The sequence below is a fragment of the Petromyzon marinus genome, chromosome 32 (genome assembly GCF_048934315.1).
Source record: "Petromyzon marinus isolate PM22_M1 ecotype Great Lakes invasive population chromosome 32, UKy_Petmar_22M1.pri1.0, whole genome shotgun sequence".
Taxonomy (NCBI): Eukaryota; Metazoa; Chordata; class Hyperoartia; order Petromyzontiformes; family Petromyzontidae; genus Petromyzon; species Petromyzon marinus.
In genome coordinates, this window is record NC_133698.1 from 11,228,972 (window position 1) to 11,253,271 (window position 24,300).

The 24,300-nt window shown below is 49.7% G+C and overlaps 2 protein-coding genes across 2 annotated transcripts; both read left to right on the plus strand.

Moving 5' to 3' along the window:
* The first annotated feature begins 399 nt into the window (after nucleotides 1–399).
* LOC116948169 (uncharacterized) lies at nucleotides 400–13,362 on the plus strand. The gene is made up of 3 exons (XM_032964607.2): nucleotides 400–839; nucleotides 3,508–3,938; nucleotides 5,430–13,362. Exons 1-3 carry the CDS (start codon nucleotides 831–833, stop codon nucleotides 5,686–5,688), a joined length of 699 nt encoding a protein of 232 aa, XP_032820498.1. The 5' UTR covers nucleotides 400–830; the 3' UTR covers nucleotides 5,689–13,362.
* A 1,139-nt stretch (nucleotides 13,363–14,501) lies between these two features.
* On the plus strand, nucleotides 14,502–22,964 carry LOC116948042 (interleukin-17C-like). The gene is made up of 2 exons (XM_032964333.2): nucleotides 14,502–14,534; nucleotides 14,899–22,964. Exons 1-2 carry the CDS (start codon nucleotides 14,502–14,504, stop codon nucleotides 15,259–15,261), a joined length of 396 nt encoding a protein of 131 aa, XP_032820224.1. The 3' UTR covers nucleotides 15,262–22,964.
* Nucleotides 22,965–24,300: the final 1,336 nt, after the last annotated feature.

Here is a 24,300-nt window from a genome sequence, read left to right on the forward strand (position 1 = left end):
TCTCACTTCACGGCACCAAAAATAAATACGGACACTCAGCCGTACCGGAGCCCACCCCGTGCCCTTTGTATCCGCCGCACACTCCACCGTTTCCTTTTGGCCACGTCACGGGGCGACACCTCGACTTGCAACCTACCTCCTCGTTATGCAAATACCGAGGTAAAGCCCACGGATCGCGCGCGCGCGTGCGTGTCGTGGGTGCAAGCGCGCGCGCGTGCGTGTGTGTGTGTACGCTATGCTTATGAAACTAGGAAGCCCCGAGTGAGATCAAGCGCATACTTTAACGCTTGCGATATTTTCACAGTCAAGTTCAGGAACAAGTCAAAATTCCCGTTAGATATTTTCGTTTTGTTTGTTGAACGCACAATACGAATATATTATCTTTGGGGTCTTTTTATCTCAATGTGGGTCTCATACCACGGGGGGGGGGTGGGGGGGGATTTTTTTATGACCTTCGCTTCTTCCCTGTGACCACAGCATCAGCAAGCAGGAAAGCAGCAAAAAGCAGGCGGGGCTGGAAATTACAAATCGCGTTTGTGAATTTGCAGCCGGCCAACGACCTTGGACGTCGTGGATATTTTGTGTTGTTGTTGTTTTTGCGCGAGCCACGTGGTATGTGTGTGTGTGTGGTGGGGCTAAAGCAAAGAGGGCCAAGAGGATTGAGTAGAGGAGTGAGTGGGCGGGCGGATATGTTCGCCCGCGGTGGCGCGAGCTATAAAACACGCGGAGCGCCGCGGATGAACAATCAGAGTTGAGACGCGAGGACAGAGACGAGGCTCGCACGACAAAGTCTCCGAGAAGAATTCCGTCATCTCCTGGACCGTTCTCCCATGGCAGAGGTGAGATCGCATTTGGAGCGCCCTATGAGTGTGTTGTGTGTGTGCTGTGCGCTGGCACGGGAAGCGGTGCCGCAGGTGGTGCATCTGCCAGGCATCTCAGTCAGTCAACCCACGGCGACTGGGTCTGCCCCGTGACCTCCTGCCAGCGGGCGTTAGACACTTCACGTGGCCTCAGAGTGCACCTGGCCTGACACAAGCGTCGTGGTGACGTCAACGCCATTTAGTGTACTCTGTGCGGTGGCTCTGCACGCGGCTGCCGCCTGTAATCCATCACTGTGGTGGAAACAGCAGCCAGGGTTGGTGGATCACCGGAAATCATCTTTTTGTGGACGCCACGGTGGCGAGATGTCAACTACCTCGCCTGGTGTGCAGGAGGTCGTGGGTTCGATCACGACCCTGACACCTGCTGTATGTTTGGAGTGTGCATGTCTCTCTCTCTCATGATCACGGTGGCTAGGAGATGTTGACTACCTCGCCTATTATGCAGGAGGTCGTGGGTTCGATCCCGACCCTGACACCTGCTGTATATTTGGAGTTTGCATGTCTCTCTCATCATCATCACGGTGGCTAGGAGATGTTGACTACCTCGCCTGGTATGCAGGAGGTCGTGGGTTCGATCCCGACCCTGACACCTGCTGTATGTTTGGAGTGTGCATGTCTCTCTCTCTCATCATCACGGTGGCTAGGAGATGTTGACTACCTCGCCTGGTATGCAGGAGGTCGTGGGTTCGATCCCGACCCTGACACCTGCTGTATGTTTGGAGTGTACATGTCTCTCTCTCTCATCATCACGGTGGCTAGGAGATGTTGACTACCTCGCCTAGTATGCAGGAGGTCGTGGGTTCGATCCCGACCCTGACACCTGCTGTATGTTTGGAGTGTGCATGTCTCTCTCATCATCATCATCACGGTGGCTAGGAGATGTTGACTACCTCGCCTGGTATGCAGGAGGTCGTGGGTTCGATCCCGACCCTGACACCTGCTGTATATTTGGAGTTTGCGTGTTCTCCCCGTGGTCGGGTGGAATTTTTCCTCCGGGTCCTCCGGTTTTCCCACGTTTAGAATCGGCATCACGCGTGCAGAGGATTTGGCTGCTCTAAATGTCCACACGATGATGAGCCACTTCGTTGAGCTGTCGTTTGTGGCCAGGTCGCTACATAGCTTACCTGTTAAAAAAAAAATCAAAAGACATAGTTTGCGAAACTCCCCTTGTTCACGTGGGTTGAGCGTCGATGGGGTGCCGTGCCCTGCCTCGCCAGCAGATGGCAGCAACAGCGGGGAAGTGTGGACGACGATCGTCGCGCGGATTTTCTCCGGGTTCACCTTCGGTTTCCCCTCTCTGACTCTGCCTACATTGGGGTTGACAACGCCTCTAACTAAATACATAAATAACAATGAGCCGTGTCACTTAGTGCGGCTCTCCTGGATACATAGAAACATAGTTAAATAGATAGATTATTACAATTGTTATCTGCCCTAATAGAGTTTTTTTTTGGGGGGGGGGGTCAGATCGCGTAAATGTATAAATGTTGCGTCGTTAAACCCGCCACCACCCGACACAGCTAACTAGTAAGGCTTGTCACGTAAACAGAACGTGCCAATTCGTCACTAGTACAGCACACCGGTGTGTGTGTTGGAGAGCCGAGCCACAATATTTACAATCTGAGTACGACGTTCCGCCAGTAATTACGACTAGCTTCATCAGGCGACAGCCAGATTCGTGGAGAAGTCCTCCTGTTTCGCTCCTTATAGAGGCGTAGATGTGGTGGACCACGCTTCTGCGCTCTTTGCGAATACTCTACTGCATATTGAAACGGACTGGTGCAGCCATAACCCCGATTCGATGCTCCCCAGTTTTACGTCGGTTTCGCAAACACGTCGTCACTGTTATTATTAACCCGATTCGCGTCGCCTTGACCCCACCGCGCTCAACGTCGCTGACGACGTCGTCGTCCATTCCTTTCTCGTCATCCCGTCGCCTCTCAGCCTTCACCACCACCTCCACCACCACCACCACCACCTCCACCACCACCACCACCACCACCTCCACCACCACCCACTACTACGACGACTGCTACCCTGTGAAGTCGCCTCGATGTACGTCGGTCCTTTTGTCGACTCAACATTTTGCTCCGCGAGGGCTTCTCGACACCAGTGACGCACATTAACCACGTGATGGAAAGCCACTTCGCCGAGCGACCGTTTGTGGTAGCCATACCGCTTGTGAAAAATTAGATAATAGCTCAAGTGGGCTTTAGCTGGTAAGATTAATAAAACATTGTTTCGTTTATTTCGTATTTTTTATTTTTTTAAACGTGATTTATTTACCTTTTCTGTACTCTGCAGTACTAACGTGTGTTTGTATTATTTGTTGTAACGTTCTGACCCCGTACCCCTCCTGGACAACCGTGATGAAGAGCTTCATAGCTCATGGCATTCCTCCTGCAGTACAAACACAATATTCTGATTCTCGTCTTGACAATGTGCGTGTAGGCGACATCACCTCGATCGATGCATCAGAAACCAATTGAGCGATACACACGGCCAACACTCTCTCATGCGACGTTGACGCGGGGCGTTTCACCCAATACGCCTTTGATTTAATTCGCTTGTGACATTTTTGTTGTTGTTGTTGTTGTTGTTTTATCACAAACTTCGCCGTCCGCAGACACGCACCTCCCGTCGCACCAGCGGACCGACGGCGCCGCGGCTTCCTCGGCTTCTGCTCGCCGCCGTCCTCATCATCATCGCGACCACGTCGGCGACGGTGCCCGCGGAGGCGCGGAGACACCCGCCGGGCCACGCCAGCGCAGCGCCCCGCGACTCCACGTGCCGCGACCGCTCCGAGAGCTTCCTCAGACGCGAGCTGCACGGCTGCCGAGGCTCGCGGCGCCGCGCGCTGCTCAACGAGCGCCTCGTGGAGCGGCTGAGCGGAGCCGAGGTCGCGCGGTCGGACGCGGCGCTCGCCGGAGGCAGGGTCGCGGGACGCGCGCAGGGCGTTGCGGGCAAGAATGGGAGCGGCTCGCGTTGCCCGTCGTGGAAAGGGATCGTCGCCTCCACCGAGCTGGAGGCCCGGGCGCTGGCACCGTGGACTATACGGTGAGCGAAGTTGCACCGAGATGTTAACTCCATCGCCTGGTGCGTAGGAGGTCGTGGGCTCGATACCGACCCTGACGCCTGCTGCTGTGTATTTGGAGTGTTGCAGTGTCTCTCTCTCTCTCTCATCATCACGGTGGCTAGGAGATGTTAACTACCTCGCCTGGTGTACAGGAGGTCGTGGGCTTGATTCCGACCCTGACGCCTGCTGTATATTTGGAGTGTGCGTGTCTCTCTCTCTCTCATCATCATCACGGTGGCTAGGAGATGTTAACTACCTCGCCTGGGGTACAGGAGGTCGTCGGCTCGATACCGACCCTGACGCCTGCTGCATATTTGGAGTTTGCGTGTCTCTCTTTCTTTCTCTCATCATCATCACGATGGCTAGGAGATGTTAACTACCTCGCCTGGAGTACAGGAGGTCGTGGGCTCGATCCCGACCCTGACGCCTGCTGTATATTTGGAGTGTTGCAGTGTCTCTCTCTGTCTCTCCCATGGTCGCGTGGATTTTTCTCTGGGTCCTCTGGTTTTCTCCTCCACGTTTAGAAACGTGCGTTTAGAATATTTGGCTGCTGTACATTTCCACGTGATGACGAGCCACTTCGTTGAGCTATCATTTGTGGCCAGGTCGCTTCTGAAAAAAATCTACATATAGCTCAGTGGCCCTTACCTGGTAATATATATTAATCGGGCAACCCAAGTTCGTTTCCAGCTCACGGCCTACACCAGTGACGATTATCTGAACCGATCCTGGGCCTCCCCTAGGTCGACTCAGTCTCAAATTAGTACCTGGTGCGATATGTAAACATCGCCACTGGGGAGACAAAGGCGGCCGGGCGTGGTGGTGGCCACCCACCCCCTCGTGTGCCGTTCCGGCCTTCGTAAGTGCTCGCCAACAGCACTTGCTCCAACGGTCTGTGAAGACTATACGGGGGACCTTGTCTTTGCGTGGCCTTTAAAGGAAAAGTATAAAATATGCGACGTTTCGGACAATGGCTCTTATCATTAGTGCTGCAGAATTTCCAGTGATCAGTGGGAGGCGGTAGGATGCTAGGACCCGTTCGAGACATCACTCGCCATGGTCGGGAGTCGAACTTAGCTCCCTGGTGCAGCAGTGCACTTGATCGCTGCACCGACAAGGCACGGGTGGAATCTGTGCCGTCTGTTCTCCGAAAACGCGGCGGTTGTTGCGTTCCTGACTTGTCGTTCTCACAAGTCAACGTCGTCATTATAAATGATACAATATAGGGGTAACGCGCGACGTGGCTACGTTCGCTCGAACGCATTGCATCCAATTCGCATCCGCGTTATATATGTATATATTAAAAAAAAAAACGCGTTCCCCGTAATACATTCATTGCGTCGTAACCAATTGACGTAACGCAAAAAGAGACCGCATCACCTCCGTTCCTCCGCAACTCTCTCCGCATGCCTCAATCTCTCCCCTCCCTCCCTCTGCCTTCTCTTCCTCCCTGCGCCTCTTTCATCGCTCAGCGTGGACCACGACCCCAACCGCTACCCGTCGCGCATCGCCATGGCCGAGTGCCTCTGCACGGGCTGCGTGGAGCCGAGCGCCGGGGCGTTCGAGCGCTCCCTCGTCTCCGTGCCCGTCGTGTACCGCATGCGCGCCCTCTACCGGCGGGCCTGCGACCCCGCGTCGCGCCTCTACGACTACGAGCGCCGCTGGGTGGACGTGCCGCTCGCCTGCACCTGCGTCGTCGCCAAGATAGCCCCGGAGCTGCCGGCGTCTTAGACCTGCCGAAGAAACCTGCCGGTTGCCTTCACCCTACCAGGGACCACCGGTTGCCTTCACCCTACCAGGGACCACCGGTTGTCTTAACCCTACCAGGGACCACCGGTTGTCTTAACCCTACCAGAGACAACCGGTTGTCTTAACCCTACCAGAGAACCACCGGTTGTCTTATCCCTACCAGAGAACCACCAGTTGTCTTAACCCTACCAGAGAACCACCGGTTGTCTTAACCCTACCAGAGACAACCGGTTGTCTTAACCCTACCAGAGAACCACCAGTTGTCTTAGCCCTACCAGGGACCACCGGTTGCCTTCACCCTACCAGGGACCACCGGTTGTCTTAGCCCTACCAGAGAACCACCGGTTGTCTTAAGCCTACCAGAGACCACCGGTTGTCTTAACCCTACCAGGGACCACCGGTTGTCTTAAGCCTACAAGAGACCACCGGTTGTCTTAACCCTACCAGAGAAACACCGGTTGTCTTAGCCCTACCAGAGAACCACCGGTTGTCTTAGCCCTACCAGAGACTACCGGTTGTCTTAGCCCTACCAGAGACCACCGGTTGTCTTAACCCTACCAGAGACCACCGGTTGTCTTAGCCCTACCAGAGAACCACCGGTTGTCTTAGCCCTACCAGAGACCACCGGTTGTCTTAGCCCTACCAGAGAACCACCGGTTGTCTTAACCCTACCAGAGAACCACCGGTTGTCTTAGCCCTACCAGAGACCACCGGTTGTCTTAGCCCTACCAGAGACCACCGGTTGTCTTAGCCCTACCAGAGACCACCGGTTGTCTTAGCCCTACCAGAGACCACCGGTTGTCTTAGCCCTACCAGAGACCACCGGTTGTCTTAACCCTACCAGGGACCACCGGTTGTCTTAGCCCTACCAGAGAACCACCGGTTGTCTTAGCCCTACCAGAGAACCACCGGTTGTCTTAGCCCTACCAGAGACCACCGGTTGTCTTAGCCCTACCAGAGAACCACCGGTTGTCTTAACCCTACCAGAGACCACCGGTTGTCTTAACCCTACCAGGGACCACCGGTTGTCTTAACCCTACCAGAGAACCACCGGTTGTCTTAGCCCTAACAGAGACCACCGGTTGTCTTAAGCCTACAAGAGACCACCGGTTGCCTTAACCCTACCAGAGAACCACCCATCAGCATCTGTACGGCCGATTCACAGCGTATCTCGCTCGTGAACTAGCTGGGTTAACTGGCTAAATCCGGACGTTCCACGTCCTAAATAATCATTCGTGCAGTTAATCGAATCCCTCCGACGATGAACGCGCCTTGGGAGGCGTTACGTCATCCATGCAGCTGCTCGTTTTACATGAGAGCAGTTTTCTTAACAGAGTCATAATTGGTGCTCATATTTGCCGCTGGTTCTGAGCAAGAGGTGGACATTCCACGTGACATTGCTGAACTTTCAGCCGAGTCTGAGCGAGCAAAGCGCACTGAATCTAGTTCGTGTTTTGGTGATCATTTTATACGCTGCGTTGACGATCGCCGTGGTGCTGAGTTGTTGGGCCTCAGCATTGACGTCCGTCTTCCTATTTATTTCATTGCTACATGTATTTATCTTGGAATAGGAATGTAAACTTTCGGGTGACAAGGTGCCCCCAAAGATGGTGCCCGTGAGGGCCGTGTCGGAGATGCCAGGCAGGCCCTACTGAGATCCTGAATTTTGATTCTTCGTATTCCAGCCGCAGTTTTTTTTATTGTTATTTAAAAACCAGATTCCCAAGTGCAGTGATTTTACGATCCTCAGCCTTGTCGCTGAGAACTGCAAAAAATAAAGGCACGATGTTACGTTTGATGTTCATTTCATCGGGCGAAACTTTGGTTTAAAATACTGAACAGACGTTTGGTTTTGATCGCCACGTGACGAACAGCGACACGCGGCTGCAGTGCCGGGTGATCCTAGTTGCAAAAGTAGCTACATATGCGACACTTTCAATGGTCCCGCGCGAAAATTACTTCAAGCCATCAATTCTGCACTTGCTCTATTACTATAGTACTAGACTGCCTTCAACATTCATGAACGACTGGGTGTTTAAGTTTAGGGATTTGTCGTATTATCTGGCCGTGTAGCAAAAGAAAACATACAATTACTTTACTATGCAAGTTACAAATTTGTATTTTAATATTTATGGTTTTTATTTTATTTAGTGCCCCTTTATAACAAATGCTACAGGCCCCGCACTAGCTGAATCCGGCACTGCACGGCTGTGCAGCGCCTTCCGGAAGGGTTCCAAATGGACGTGCCTTCGTCTCTCGACAACGTAGCACCCCGGCGGTAAACTTGGAACATGATTTAAGGAGACAGAAAAAAAACAAATGCGACGCAATATTATTAGTCTTCCGCACACGTGACAAAGGGGTACGTTCAAAATCCAGGTCTTAGTCTTGGCTCGATTCTTTTCAGACTCGAGCGGTTCTGAACGAGGGGACCGGCAAAGCGGACTGCCTAGCACGGGGAATCGGCAACCTGCCTCTCAGGAGCCGCATGCGGCCCTTGACTCTTTAGGGCCTCCCGACAATCTCATTGCAAAGTAAAAAACGACGCACACACACAAACAGAACCCCTCCAAATTATATTCGATGAACGGTGAAGGCATTATTGCCCAACAGTGATTTGTAATGCGGCATTACAAATCACTGTTGCGTGCGCTGTTCTTAAAATCGGGGCTTTACAGAAAAATATTGTTGGACGTTGTTGAAGACTCCCTTGTACATCACGTGCATTGTACATCACGTGCATTGTACTCACGTGCATTGTACTCTCGTGCATTGTACTCACGTGCATTGTACTCACGTGCATTGTACATCACGTGCATTGTACTCACGTCCATTGTACTCACGTGCATTGTACTCACGTCCATTGTACTCACGTCCATTATACATCACGTGCATTGTACTCACGTGCATTGTACTCACGTGCATTGTACATCACGTGCATTGTACTCACGTGCATTGTACTCATGTCCATTGTACTCACGTGCATTGCAGCTCTCGGAGTATTGAGGGGTGGTGTTTATTTTTTACTGAATTCGAACAAAATGTCCCTTCTTGTTTGTTGTTTGGTTGCCGACCCCTGGCCGAGCCGACGAGAATAATTTCGGGTCCAGGCTTTCCCAATCTCCAGTGCTTGCTCCCCCCCCCCCCCCCCCACCTAACACCACGCTCTCGTCTTTCCGCGTTTACACATTTACCGCCCCCCTCCCCCCATTCAAATACAAATTAATCCGTTCCACGCTGCGCGCACCCGATAATTGTTAAACTGCGTCTGACTTGACGCGCTAAGCAATAAAATCATCGATGCCTGCGTTCATCGAGAGCCGATTCGCATTTAGAACGAGATCTCAGCGTGGGTCACGTGACGCAGACATCGTCGATTTAACGATCATCGGGCGCGTGCAGCGTGTAACCAGTTAAATTTGTATTCACGAGGGCTTGGAGTTCGGGAACGCCTGAATTGTCATACCACGCGCAGCCCAGAATCCGTTACTTTCGCTAGGGGGCGATGCGGCACTACGCTTATTTAAAACTCGTTATCGCGTAAGTTGTGCGTTTGAGTGCCTTCCAGTATCGTCTCAACCCTTCCTCTCCGTCTGCTCTCTTCTGTCCCCCATTCGACCCGTCAGCCCAGATGTGACATTCGCAAACAATTTCCATCGTGCACAACACAACGCGGACGTCTAGAATAAACATCTCACTCGAGATCCAAACGTCGCATCACCTCCTGGCTTTCACACTCCTCCTCCCTCCTCCTCCCTCCTCCTCCTCCTGTGACCATCAACCGAATCTTAAATTGAAGACGCGGCCACAAGAGGAGTTGCGCTTGTTGTCGTGCGGGTCAGACCGGTAAAGCCACGGTGGCAGTCTGCGCTTATTCGATGGAAGGAGGTGGAGGAGGGACAGCGAAACCACACGAACTCTCTCGCTCTCTCTCTCTTTCTCGCTGATGAGACCCTCCCGTAGGGGCTAGCAGCAGCTGAAGCTCGATTAAAAATGCGCATTTTTTAATTGAATCGTGAGTGACCAATATCCCACACGTGTATTGTGAGTGCGAGAATCCATTGGTAACCACGTGTTTCACGCATGGGATTCAGGGACCAAAACAAAACTCTCGAAGCCGGATTAACGGGGGGGGCAGGGGGGAGTCCGGAATACTGTAAATAATTTAATAACAGGGCACAAAAATTTGCTCGTTACACTTATATGTGATCACAACCTAAGATATTTAATTAGCATGTATTAGCGATTAACAAGATATTGCCAACGTAATATGTAAAGGAAGCCAGACTCTACCGTTTACAATCTATTTATTACATATGTATGTGCTCATAAAGGCACCGGTGCTGTGAGTTTGATTCCAGGCAATCGCCGACCGTCAGTGGTCAGTGATATCTGAGCTGCTTCTGGTGCTGCCCGCTTCACCAGCCTGCACTGACGAGCGTGGTGAAGTATGGTCAAACAACCACCACCACGTGACCGATTTGGTCACGTGGTGGTGGTTGTCAAATTGTTCTTCATCCAGAAGTGGATTGAGAAAGGTGTTTCTCTCTCTCTCTCTCGTTGTGCATTCGGTTAAGGCTACCGAAATATACCGAATCTCTCAACGAAGTATTTAAGTTTTAAAAAAAACCACGCGTGTATTACAGACACCTCGCTCACTTACAATTGGTTTGTAAACGTTCGGTCCGCAAAAGGTATTTGCCCCACTGGTTTTAGAAAGTTCGCGTAATTGTAGGTTACACGCGTGGAGTGAATCCACGTCGACAGATCGTTTAACCTCATAGGTTATGTTTCCGTTCTAAGTAATGTATTTAAAACAAAAACCGAAACATCGATTTGAGAACCCGATTTCGGGTTTATCATTTCCGTGGCTTAATTTCTTACCGAGTTTTTATTTTTATTCCTGTCGCAAGTACTCGTAAGTCAGAGGCATTTGCGAAATATGTACTGGATGTGGTGTACCGGGTTGGTGCGGAATTATTGTCTAGATCGCTGGTAGATGAGAGTAAGTGTAGGGCTTGGTATGTATATATATTATTGTCCATGTGTCCAGACCAGATATTTCAGTTTCACCTAAAGTGGCATCCAATTAGCGGTTCAAATTTATTTGCGTGTCCAATTAACAGTGAATTATGTGATAAACATTTGAAATTAGTGTGAGTCTCACTTAATTAACTTTTCATGTCCACGGTTAACACATTAGTACGAAACGAAAGTTTTACTACCTTAGGCGGTACGAGTTTCTGCTGTGGCCCATGGACTAAATACAGGGACTCCTCTATTTACAAACGAGTTAGGTTCCAGAGGTTTGTTCGGAAGTCGATTTGTTCGTGAGTCCAACTTCACTGCTGTCGATTCCAAACACGTTGTGCGGCATGTGCACTAAACACGGGGAATGGCTTTAAAAGTTGTATAATCTCCTGCAGATGTAGATGCCACTGGTTCTTCACGTTCTGCAGATGTAGATGCCACTGGTTCTTCGAATGTTCGTAAGTAGTCGAGGAGTCCCTGTACAGGATGTGGTGTGCCGGGTTGTGGGAATGTTGTTCTGGTGTGCAGTCCTGGCCTGAAGATAAACCGCGATTGTTTCGCATCCTCGTGACTGTACGCGCGTGACAGCCGGTCCACTTACAACAACACCGTTGCTTTGATTCGGTTGCCGTGTCACTTGATTTGAGATTTTTTGTTTAAACGGTCTGTTATATTTGCTTGTATGCTGGTGATAAACCTCTCTCGCATGAACGCGAAGATAGTAATCTTACACGATAATACTACTTATTCTTAAAAGGTGCAACTCAGACAAATTTGAATGTATGGTAAGTGTTCGCTGTGCGCAATGTCCCCCCACTGCAAGAGACGTGGAGCAAACTTGCTTGGTCTGGCATAAGAATGTGTATTCTTACAGAGGGTGAGTGGGATTTGTTAAATTAACAGAGCCTTGTGGGGTTTGTTTTTTTCAGAATGATCACCAACTTTGACGGCAGTCGCTTGACTCTGTGATTGTTTACACGTATTTAAAATAATCATGGATAAATCCCCGTAACTCATCAGACCTGGGTCAAGGAAGCTAAGCAGGAGTTTATAATAACTTCAGTTTTATAAAGCGCCTTTCATATTTAAGTATCTCAAAGCGATGTACGTAACAACGAAACGACACTCACAGGAACAGATACAATCTAAGCGAAATAAAAATATGGTAATAACAATGACTACTCTCGAAATTCCAATAAAATGAACCATTATTAAAACTAATAATAATTCCAGAGTTTATGTGTGGTTAGCGCTTTCATGAGAGACTACCTGACAATGCCAGCTGTTGTTATTTGCTTCGGCTGTGAAGTGGCTCGCAGATGGCAGTAGAACAACAAATTATTGAATCCATCTGTGCGGAGGTATTTGCGGTATCAAACCGCCCCCTTCGTCACGCGTGGTGGGTTTTAGTCCATATTTCTTTGATGCCCTCGCACGTGAATGTGATGGGCTCTACATGCCGATGTGTGTGAACAACGGATCGTGAAACCCAATGAGTCTTACCTGGGATGAAATAATTATCTCGTTAATTATTTATATATATGTTATTTAAAACAAATACCAAAGCAAAAGCAATTAATTACAAAATAAATAAATGAACTCATATTGGATGAACTCATTAGGCTCTATGAGCTGTGCATTTGCCGGAGTCGTGACTCGCGTCTGTGTTGAGTAGGCAAATTATTTGACGACGCTGCGTAGTTGGTGATCACTATCCCCCCCCCCACCCCGTTCTCCTCCCGCCTTAACCCTGACCCAGATTGTATGCACGCATGTGTGTTGAACTTCTTTGGCACCGTACGTAGGCTACCACGCCAATCGGTGGTGCGGTGGGCAGGGACAAACAACCCCAACGCAAAAAAAACCGCAGTCCCAAGGAAAATGAGTTTTCAATTTCGATGGTTTAAAAATACCGTAGCGCCCAGTAGCTTCCTCGCATCGGGAGGAGGCGTCTCGTTGCCAGACGGTCGCAGAAGCGCTCTGAAAGCGATGCGCGATGTGTAGGCCACCGTTGCGGTGACACCGCGCGATGCCCGATGCAGTTGTCACCACGCCGTTACGGTCTGCTGCGTGTGGTCATCGTTGCTGGGGCTGGAGACGAGGGAGGGGAAGGGAGGGAGGGAGGCTTTGTCGTCGTGATTTGAATAAAGTTTTGCAAAAATAACATCACGTGTTCGCGTTGTAGCAATTGTTGGTCGTTTTAAAATGTGTTTCTTTTCTTTTATTATCTCTTGACGGTGATGATCGATGCTGCTGCGTTAGCAGTGGTGCACAGGCGCAGATAATAAACTCAACGCACTCATCGATAACAACACTGTGTTGCCTTGTTATTATTAACCTAAGCGTCTTTACGCACCAACAGTCACATCTGTGGCAACTCAATTTACGTGACACATCTACAGCATGTTGCTGTTACAGGTCGCTCTTGCAAATGGGGACTCATCCCTGGTCTCTCGATGCAAAATCAACGAGACCTGACTCGACACGAGTCATCATCGCCGCGACATCCACAATCACCGCGTGTTTTAAGGGGCCGCCTGCGCTGCCAACGTGGCGAGACGTTAACTATCTCGCCTGGTAGACACGAGCTAGCGGGTTCGATCCTGACCCTGACCCTGACCCCTGTATATTTGGTCCCGTGGATTTTTGCTCCGCGTTCTCCGGGTTTTTTTTTTACCTTCAACGTTTAGAAGCAACATCACGCGTTTAGAGAGTAGTTGGCTGCTTTAAATGTCCACGTGACGATACGTCGCTTCGTTGAGCTATCGCGCGTGTGATAGGTACAGTAGGTCGCTTCTGAAAAAGAGCTACGTAGCTCAGTAGGGGATTGCCTGGTAAAATAAAACGGGGTGTTTAAAAAAAAATGTGAACACTTCCGAGAATTTGCGACAAGAACACAGGAAGCGTGCCTCCGGGCTCTAGGGGGCAACCTGGAGAAGATTCCAGGCTACGCGTTGACAACGGTGGCGAAACAAGTGGGGGAGACCCTTTGACTTTTCGAAGCTACTGACATGACATTTGTTATGTTACAGTGTAGTATTATCCGTTCTTTTTCCATTAAAAACGATAGTCGCATGTAAGTGTGAACACTTTGTTGAAGCACCCTGTGTGTGTGCGTGTATATATATATTTCATAGTTTTAGGTCCCTGCCTGGGCCCATTACCACCAAATGTCACTTTTGCATCCCACGTGGATCCGGGGCTGATCTCAGACCTTAACCGACGAGCCAGGCTTGGCAGAAGCCCTGCGTGGGGTCTGCTCAGGGGTCGGAAAGCTGCACCTCCCGTTGGCGAATGTTGCTGCCGATTCTTTGAGGACCGCTACGTCGACGTTCTTCATTCAGGGAACCATCGTCCCGTGGCGTGAATTGCGGCTATTGATATTTGTTGAGTTGTTGTTTTCCCAAATTCGAACAACACAACAAATGACCCTTCTTGATATTCTGGTTGTCCGACCCCCCTTCCTTGAGCCCGGCTCCTCGAGGAGGATTATTCGCGGCCGCCTGTGTTCCACCAACAAGCCGAGACAAATCAAGTGGAGTAACCCTTCTCCAGGGGCGTCTAAAGTCCCTGGGGATTAAGGATTAACGGGGCAGTTGATGCGATGTCACTTCAGGTCGCATCATGGATGCTTGCATTTTGGAGAAGTCCTTGGATCGCAGCAGCGAGAATGAATCACGCAGAGCGACCCCGCGTCTAACGGGCGGACCTTGTCTTTGCGTGGCCTTTAAAGGAAAAGTATAAAATATGCGACGTTTCGGACAATGGCTCTTATCATTAGTGCTGCAGAATTTCCAGTGATCAGTGGGAGGCGGTAGGATGCTAGGACCCGTTCGAGACATCACTCGCCATGGTCGGGAGTCGAACTTAGCTCCCTTGTGCAGCAGTGCACTTGATCGCTGCACCGACAAGGCACGGGTGGAATCTGTGCCGTCTGTTCTCCGAAAACGCGGCGGTTGTTGCGTTCCTGACTTGTCGTTCTCACAAGTCAACGTCGTCATTATAAATGATACAATATAGGGGTAACGCGCGACGTGGCTACGTTCGCTCGAACGCATTGCATCCAATTCGCATCCGCGTTATATATGTATATAATTAAAAAAAAACGCGTTCCCCGTAATACATTCATTGCGTCGTAACCAATTGACGTAACGCAAAAAGAGACCGCATCACCTCCGTTCCTCCGCAACTCTCTCCGCATGCCTCAATCTCTCCCCTCCCTCCCTCTGCCTTCTCTTCCTCCCTGCGCCTCTTTCATCGCTCAGCGTGGACCACGACCCCAACCGCTACCCGTCGCGCATCGCCATGGCCGAGTGCCTCTGCACGGGCTGCGTGGAGCCGAGCGCCGGGGCGTTCGAGCGCTCCCTCGTCTCCGTGCCCGTCGTGTACCGCATGCGCGCCCTCTACCGGCGGGCCTGCGACCCCGCGTCGCGCCTCTACGACTACGAGCGCCGCTGGGTGGACGTGCCGCTCGCCTGCACCTGCGTCGTCGCCAAGATAGCCCCGGAGCTGCCGGCGTCTTAGACCTGCCGAAGAAACCTGCCTGTTGCCTTCACCCTACCAGGGACCACCGGTTGCCTTCACCCTACCAGGGACCACCGGTTGTCTTAACCCTACCAGGGACCACCGGTTGTCTTAACCCTACCAGAGACAACCGGTTGTCTTAACCCTACCAGAGAACCACCGGTTGTCTTAACCCTACCAGAGAACCACCGGTTGTCTTAACCCTACCAGAGAACCACCGGTTGTCTTAACCCTACCAGAGACAACCGGTTGTCTTAACCCTACCAGAGAACCACCAGTTGTCTTAGCCCTACCAGGGACCACCGGTTGCCTTCACCCTACCAGGGACCACCGGTTGTCTTAGCCCTACCAGAGAACCACCGGTTGTCTTAAGCCTACCAGAGACCACCGGTTGTCTTAACCCTACCAGGGACCACCGGTTGTCTTAAGCCTACAAGAGACCACCGGTTGTCTTAACCCTACCAGAGAAACACCGGTTGTCTTAGCCCTACCAGAGAACCACCGGTTGTCTTAGCCCTACCAGAGACTACCGGTTGTCTTAGCCCTACCAGAGACCACCGGTTGTCTTAACCCTACCAGAGACCACCGGTTGTCTTAGCCCTACCAGAGAACCACCGGTTGTCTTAGCCCTACCAGAGACCACCGGTTGTCTTAGCCCTACCAGAGAACCACCGGTTGTCTTAACCCTACCAGAGAACCACCGGTTGTCTTAGCCCTACCAGAGACCACCGGTTGTCTTAGCCCTACCAGAGACCACCGGTTGTCTTAGCCCTACCAGAGACCACCGGTTGTCTTAGCCCTACCAGAGACCACCGGTTGTCTTAGCCCTACCAGAGACCACCGGTTGTCTTAACCCTACCAGGGACCACCGGTTGTCTTAGCCCTACCAGAGAACCACCGGTTGTCTTAGCCCTACCAGAGAACCACCGGTTGTCTTAGCCCTACCAGAGACCACCGGTTGTCTTAGCCCTACCAGAGAACCACCGGTTGTCTTAACCCTACCAGAGACCACCGGTTGTCTTAACCCTACCAGGGACCACCGGTTGTCTTAACCCTACCAGAGAACCACCGGTTGTCTTAGCCCTAACAGAGACCACCGGTTGTCTTAAGCCTACAAGAGACCACCGGTTGCCTTAACCCTACCAGAGAACCACCCATCAGCATCTGTACGGCCGATTCACAGCGTATCTCGCTCGTGAACTAGCTGGGTTAACTGGCTAAATCCGGACGTTCCACGTCCTAAATAATCATTCGTGCAGTTAATCGAATCCCTCCGACGATGAACGCGCCTTGGGAGGCGTTACGTCATCCATGCAGCTGCTCGTTTTACATGAGAGCAGTTTTCTTAACAGAGTCATAATTGGTGCTCATATTTGCCGCTGGTTCTGAGCAAGAGGTGGACATTCCACGTGACATTGCTGAACTTTCAGCCGAGTCTGAGCGAGCAAAGCGCACTGAATCTAGTTCGTGTTTTGGTGATCATTTTATACGCTGCGTTGACGATCGCCGTGGTGCTGAGTTGTTGGGCCTCAGCATTGACGTCCGTCTTCCTATTTATTTCATTGCTACATGTATTTATCTTGGAATAGGAATGTAAACTTTCGGGTGACAAGGTGCCCCCAAAGATGGTGCCCGTGAGGGCCGTGTCGGAGATGCCAGGCAGGCCCTACTGAGATCCTGAATTTTGATTCTTCGTATTCCAGCCGCAGTTTTTTTATTATTATTTAAAAACCAGATTCCCAAGTGCAGTGATTTTACGATCCTCAGCCTTGTCGCTGAGAACTGCAAAAAATAAAGGCACGATGTTACGTTTGATGTTCATTTCATCGGGCGAAACTTTGGTTTAAAATACTGAACAGACGTTTGGTTTTGATCGCCACGTGACGAACAGCGACACGCGGCTGCAGTGCCGGGTGATCCTAGTTGCAAAAGTAGCTACATATGCGACACTTTCAATGGTCCCGCGCGAAAATTACTTCAAGCCATCAATTCTGCACTTGCTCTATTACTATAGTACTAGACTGCCTTCAACATTCATGAACGACTGGGTGTTTAAGTTTAGGGATTTGTCGTATTATCTGGCCGTGTAGCAAAAGAAAACATACAATTACTTTACTATGCAAGTTACAAATTTGTATTTTAATATTTATGGTTTTTATTTTATTTAGTGCCCCTTTATAACAAATGCTATAGGCCCCGCACTAGCTGAATCCGGCACTGCACGGCTGTGCAGCGCCTTCCGGAAGGGTTCCAAATGGACGTGCCTTCGTCTCTCGACAACGTAGCACCCCGGCGGTAAACTTGGAACATGATTTAAGGAGACAGAAAAAAAACAAATGCGACGCAATATTATTAGTCTTCCGCACACGTGACAAAGGGGTACGTTCAAAATCCAGGTCTTAGTCTTGGCTCGATTCTTTTCAGACTCGAGCGGTTCTGAACGAGGGGACCGGCAAAGCGGACTGCCTAGCACGGGGAATCGGCAACCTGCCTCTCAGGAGCCGCATGCGGCCCTTGACTCTTTAGGGCCTCCCGACAATCTCATTGCAAAGTAAAAAACGACGCACACACACAAACAGAACCCCTCCAAATTATATTCGATGAACGGTGAAGGCATTATTGCCCAACAGTGATTTGTAATGCGGCATTACAAATCACTGTTGCGTGCGCTGTTCTTAAAATCGGGGCTTTACAGAAAAATATTGTTGGACGTTGTTGAAGACTCCCTTGTACATCACGTGCATTGTACATCACGTGCATTGTACTCACGTGCATTGTACTCTCGTGCATTGTACTCACGTGCATTGTACTCACGTGCATTGTACATCACGTGCATTGTACTCACGTCCATTGTACTCACGTGCATTGTACTCACGTCCATTGTACTCACGTCCATTGTACATCACGTGCATTGTACTCACGTGCATTGTACTCACGTGCATTGTACATCACGTGCATTGTACTCACGTGCATTGTACTCATGTCCATTGTACTCACGTGCATTGCAGCTCTCGGAGTATTGAGGGGTGGTGTTTATTTTTTACTGAATTCGAACAAAATGTCCCTTCTTGTTTGTTGTTTGGTTGCCGACCCCTGGCCGAGCCGACGAGAATAATTTCGGGTCCAGGCTTTCCCAATCTCCAGTGCTTGCTCCCCCCCCCCCCACCTAACACCACGCTCTCGTCTTTCCGCGTTTACACATTTACCGCCCCCCTCCCCCCATTCAAATACAAATTAATCCGTTCCACGCTGCGCGCACCCGATAATTGTTAAACTGCGTCTGACTTGACGCGCTAAGCAATAAAATCATCGATGCCTGCGTTCATCGAGAGCCGATTCGCATTTAGAACGAGATCTCAGCGTGGGTCACGTGACGCAGACATCGTCGATTTAACGATCATCGGGCGCGTGCAGCGTGTAACCAGTTAAATTTGTATTCACGAGGGCTTGGAGTTCGGGAACGCCTGAATTGTCATACCACGCGCAGCCCAGAATCCGTTACTTTCGCTAGGGGGCGATGCGGCACTACGCTTATTTAAAACTCGTTATCGCGTAAGTTGTGCGTTTGAGTGCCTTCCAGTATCGTCTCAACCCTTCCTCTCCGTCTGCTCTCTTCTGTCCCCCATTCGACCCGTCAGCCCAGATGTGACATTCGCAAACAATTTCCATCGTGCACAACACAACGCGGACGTCTAGAATAAACATCTCACTCGAGATCCAAACGTCGCATCACCTCCTGGCTTTCACACTCCTCCTCCCTCCTCCTCCCTCCTCCTCCTCCTGTGACCATCAACCGAATCTTAAATTGAAGACGCGGCCACAAGAGGAGTTGCGCTTGTTGTCGTGCGGGTCAGACCGGTAAAGCCACGGTGGCAGTCTGCGCTTATTCGATGGAAGGAGGTGGAGGAGGGACAGCGAAACCACACGAACTCTCTCGCTCTCTCTCTCTCTTTCTCGCTGATGAGACCCTCCCGTAGGGGCTAGCAGCAGCTGAAGCTCGATTAAAAATGCGCATTTTTTAATTGAATCGTGAGTGACCGATATCCCACACGTGTATTGTGAGTGCGAGAATCCATTGGTAACCACGTGTTTCACGCATGGGATTCAGGGACCAAAACAAAACTCTCGAAGCCGGATTAACGGGGGGGGGCAGGGGGGAGTCCGGAATACTGTAAATAATTTAATAACAGGGCACAAAAATTTGCTCGTTACACTTATATGTGATCACAACCTAAGATATTTAATTAGCATGTATTAGCGATTAACAAGATATTGCCAACGTAATATGTAAAGGAAGCCAGACTCTACCGTTTACAATCTATTTATTACATATGTATGTGCTCATAAAGGCACCGGTGCTGTGAGTTTGATTCCAGGCAATCGCCGACCGTCAGTGGTCAGTGATATCTGAGCTGCTTCTGGTGCTGCCCGCTTCACCAGCCTGCACTGACGAGCGTGGTGAAGTATGGTCAAACAACCACCACCACGTGACCGATTTGGTCACGTGGTGGTGGTTGTCAAATTGTTCTTCATCCAGACGTGGATTGAGAAAGGTGTTTCTCTCTCTCTCTCTCGTTGTGCATTCGGTTAAGGCTACCGAAATATACCGAATCTCTCAACGAAGTATTTAAGTTTAAAAAAAACCACGCGTGTATTACAGACACCTCGCTCACTTACAATTGGTTTGTAAACGTTCGGTCCGCAAAAGGTATTTGCCCCACTGGTTTTAGAAAGTTCGCGTAATTGTAGGTTACACGCGTGGAGTGAATCCACGTCGACAGATCGTTTAACCTCATAGGTTATGTTTCCGTTCTAAGTAATGTATTTAAAACAAAAACCGAAACATCGATTTGAGAACCCGATTTCGGGTTTATCATTTCCGTGGCTTAATTTCTTACCGAGTTTTTATTTTTATTCCTGTCGCAAGTACTCGTAAGTCAGAGGCATTTGCGAAATATGTACTGGATGTGGTGTACCGGGTTGGTGCGGAATTATTGTCTAGATCGCTGGTAGATGAGAGTAAGTGTAGGGCTTGGTATGTATATATATTATTGTCCATGTGTCCAGACCAGATATTTCAGTTTCACCTAAAGTGGCATCCAATTAGCGGTTCAAATTTATTTGCGTGTCCAATTAACAGTGAATTATGTGATAAACATTTGAAATTAGTGTGAGTCTCACTTAATTAACTTTTCATGTCCACGGTTAACACATTAGTACGAAACGAAAGTTTTACTACCTTAGGCGGTACGAGTTTCTGCTGTGGCCCATGGACTAAATACAGGGACTCCTCTATTTACAAACGAGTTAGGTTCCAGAGGTTTGTTCGGAAGTCGATTTGTTCGTGAGTCCAACTTCACTGCTGTCGATTCCAAACACGTTGTGCGGCATGTGCACTAAACACGGGGAATGGCTTTAAAAGTTGTATAATCTCCTGCAGATGTAGATGCCACTGGTTCTTCACGTTCTGCAGATGTAGATGCCACTGGTTCTTCGAATGTTCGTAAGTAGTCGAGGAGTCCCTGTACAGGATGTGGTGTGCCGGGTTGTGGGAATGTTGTTCTGGTGTGCAGTCCTGGCCTGAAGATAAACCGCGATTGTTTCGCATCCTCGTGACTGTACGCGCGTGACAGCCGGTCCACTTACAACAACACCGTTGCTTTGATTCGGTTGCCGTGTCACTTGATTTGAGATTTTTTGTTTAAACGGTCTGTTATATTTGCTTGTATGCTGGTGATAAACCTCTCTCGCATGAACGCGAAGATAGTAATCTTACACGATAATACTACTTATTCTTAAAAGGTGCAACTCAGACAAATTTGAATGTATGGTAAGTGTTCGCTGTGCGCAATGTCCCCCCACTGCAAGAGACGTGGAGCAAACTTGCTTGGTCTGGCATAAGAATGTGTATTCTTACAGAGGGTGAGTGGGATTTGTTAAATTAACAGAGCCTTGTGGGGTTTGTTTTTTTCAGAATGATCACCAACTTTGACGGCAGTCGCTTGACTCTGTGATTGTTTACACGTATTTAAAATAATCATGGATAAATCCCCGTAACTCATCAGACCTGGGTCAAGGAAGCTAAGCAGGAGTTTATAATAACTTCAGTTTTATAAAGCGCCTTTCATATTTAAGTATCTCAAAGCGATGTACGTAACAACGAAACGACACTCACAGGAACAGATACAATCTAAGCGAAATAAAAATATGGTAATAACAATGACTACTCTCGAAATTCCAATAAAATGAACCATTATTAAAACTAATAATAATTCCAGAGTTTATGTGTGGTTAGCGCTTTCATGAGAGACTACCTGACAATGCCAGCTGTTGTTATTTGCTTCGGCTGTGAAGTGGCTCGCAGATGGCAGTAGAACAACAAATTATTGAATCCATCTGTGCGGAGGTATTTGCGGTATCAAACCGCCCCCTTCGTCACGCGTGGTGGGTTTTAGTCCATATTTCTTTGATGCCCTCGCACGTGAATGTGATGGGCTCTACATGCCGATGTGTGTGAACAACGGATCGTGAAACCCAATGAGTCTTACCTGGGATGAAATAATTATCTCGTTAATTATTTATATATATGTTATTTAAAACAAATACCAAAGCAAAAGCAATTAATTACAAAATAAATAAATGAACTCATATTGGATGAACTCATTAGGCTCTATGAGCTGTGCATTTGCCGGAGTCGTGACTCGCGTCTGTGTTGAGTAGGCAAATTATTTGACGACGCTGCGTAGTTGGTGATCACTATCCCCCCCCCCACCCCGTTCTCCTCCCGCCTTAACCCTGACCCAGATTGTATGCACGCATGTGTGTTGAACTTCTTTGGCACCGTACGTAGGCTACCACGCCAATCGGTGGTGCGGTGGGCAGGGACAAACAACCCCAACGCAAAAAAAACCGCAGTCCCAAGGAAAATGAGTTTTCAATTTCGATGGTTTAAAAATACCGTAGCGCCCAGTAGCTTCCTCGCATCGGGAGGAGGCGTCTCGTTGCCAGACGGTCGCAGAAGCGCTCTGAAAGCGATGCGCGATGTGTAGGCCACCGTTGCGGTGACACCGCGCGATGCCCGATGCAGTTGTCACCACGCCGTTACGGTCTGCTGCGTGTGGTCATCGTTGCTGGGGCTGGAGACGAGGGAGGGGAAGGGAGGGAGGGAGGCTTTGTCGTCGTGATTTGAATAAAGTTTTGCAAAAATAACATCACGTGTTCGCGTTGTAGCAATTGTTGGTCGTTTTAAAATGTGTTTCTTTTCTTTTATTATCTCTTGACGGTGATGATCGATGCTGCTGCGTTAGCAGTGGTGCACAGGCGCAGATAATAAACTCAACGCACTCATCGATAACAACACTGTGTTGCCTTGTTATTATTAACCTAAGCGTCTTTACGCACCAACAGTCACATCTGTGGCAACTCAATTTACGTGACACATCTACAGCATGTTGCTGTTACAGGTCGCTCTTGCAAATGGGGACTCATCCCTGGTCTCTCGATGCAAAATCAACGAGACCTGACTCGACACGAGTCATCATCGCCGCGACATCCACAATCACCGCGTGTTTTAAGGGGCCGCCTGCGCTGCCAACGTGGCGAGACGTTAACTATCTCGCCTGGTAGACACGAGCTAGCGGGTTCGATCCTGACCCTGACCCTGACCCCTGTATATTTGGTCCCGTGGATTTTTGCTCCGCGTTCTCCGGGTTTTTTTTTTCCCTTCAACGTTTAGAAGCAACATCACGCGTTTAGAGAGTAGTTGGCTGCTTTAAATGTCCACGTGACGATACGTCGCTTCGTTGAGCTATCGCGCGTGTGATAGGTACAGTAGGTCGCTTCTGAAAAAGAGCTACGTAGCTCGGTGGGGGCTTGCCTGGTAAAATAAAACGGGGTGTTTAAAAAAAAATGTGAATACTTCCGAGAATTTGCGACAAGAACACAGGAAGCGTGCCTCCGGGCTCTGGGGGCAACCTGGAGAAGATTCCAGGCTACGCGTTGACAACGGTGGCGAAACAAGTGGGGGAGACCCTTTGACTTTTCGAAGCTACTGACATGACATTTGTTATGTTACAGTGTAGTATTATCCGTTCTTTTTCCATTAAAAACGATAGTCGCATGTAAGTGTGAACACTTTGTTGAAGCACCCTGTGTGTGTGCGTGTATATATATATTTCATAGTTTTAGGTCCCTGCCTGGGCCCATTACCACCAAATGTCACTTTTGCATCCTACGTGGATCCGGGGCTGATCTCAGACCTTAACCGACGAGCCAGGCTTGGCAGAAGCCCTGCGTGGGGTCTGCTCAGGGGTCGGAAAGCTGCACCTCCCGTTGGCGAATGTTGCTGCCGACTCTTTGAGGACCGCTACGTCGACGTTCTTCATTCAGGGAACCATCGTCCCGTGGCGTGAATTGCGGCTATTGATATTTGTTGAGTTGTTTTCCCAAATTCGAACAACACAACAAATGACCCTTCTTGATATTCTGGTTGTCCGACCCCCCCTTCCTTGAGCCCGGCTCCTCGAGGAGGATTATTCGCGGCCGCCTGTGTTCCACCAACAAGCCGAGACAAATCCAGTGGAGTAACCCTTCTCCAGGGGCGTCTAAAGTCCCTGGGGATTAAGGATTAACGGGGCAGTTGATGCGATGTCACTTCAGGTCGCATCATGGATGCTTGCATTTTGGAGAAGTCCTTGGATCACAGCAGCGAGAATGAATCACGCAGAGCGACCCCGCGTCTAACCGGCGTAACGTTTCATGACTAATAGTTTCTCATTCATTGATTTATGGCCATGCACATAGAGGCCTCGCAGGGTGATTGATTCTCCAACACTCCACTGATTCACTCCATCGCACAAAGACGCCGGTCACCGCATCGCGCCCGCGCTTTCAGATGCAGCTTCTGCGGCCGTCTGGAACGCTCTTCCCTTCCGATATTAGGAAGACACCTGAGCTGTGCAACTTTTAAATCATCATCATCTAGATTGACAAGCACATTTCTTTAGAAGCTGCTTTGTGTGTGTTTAGTTTGTTGTCATT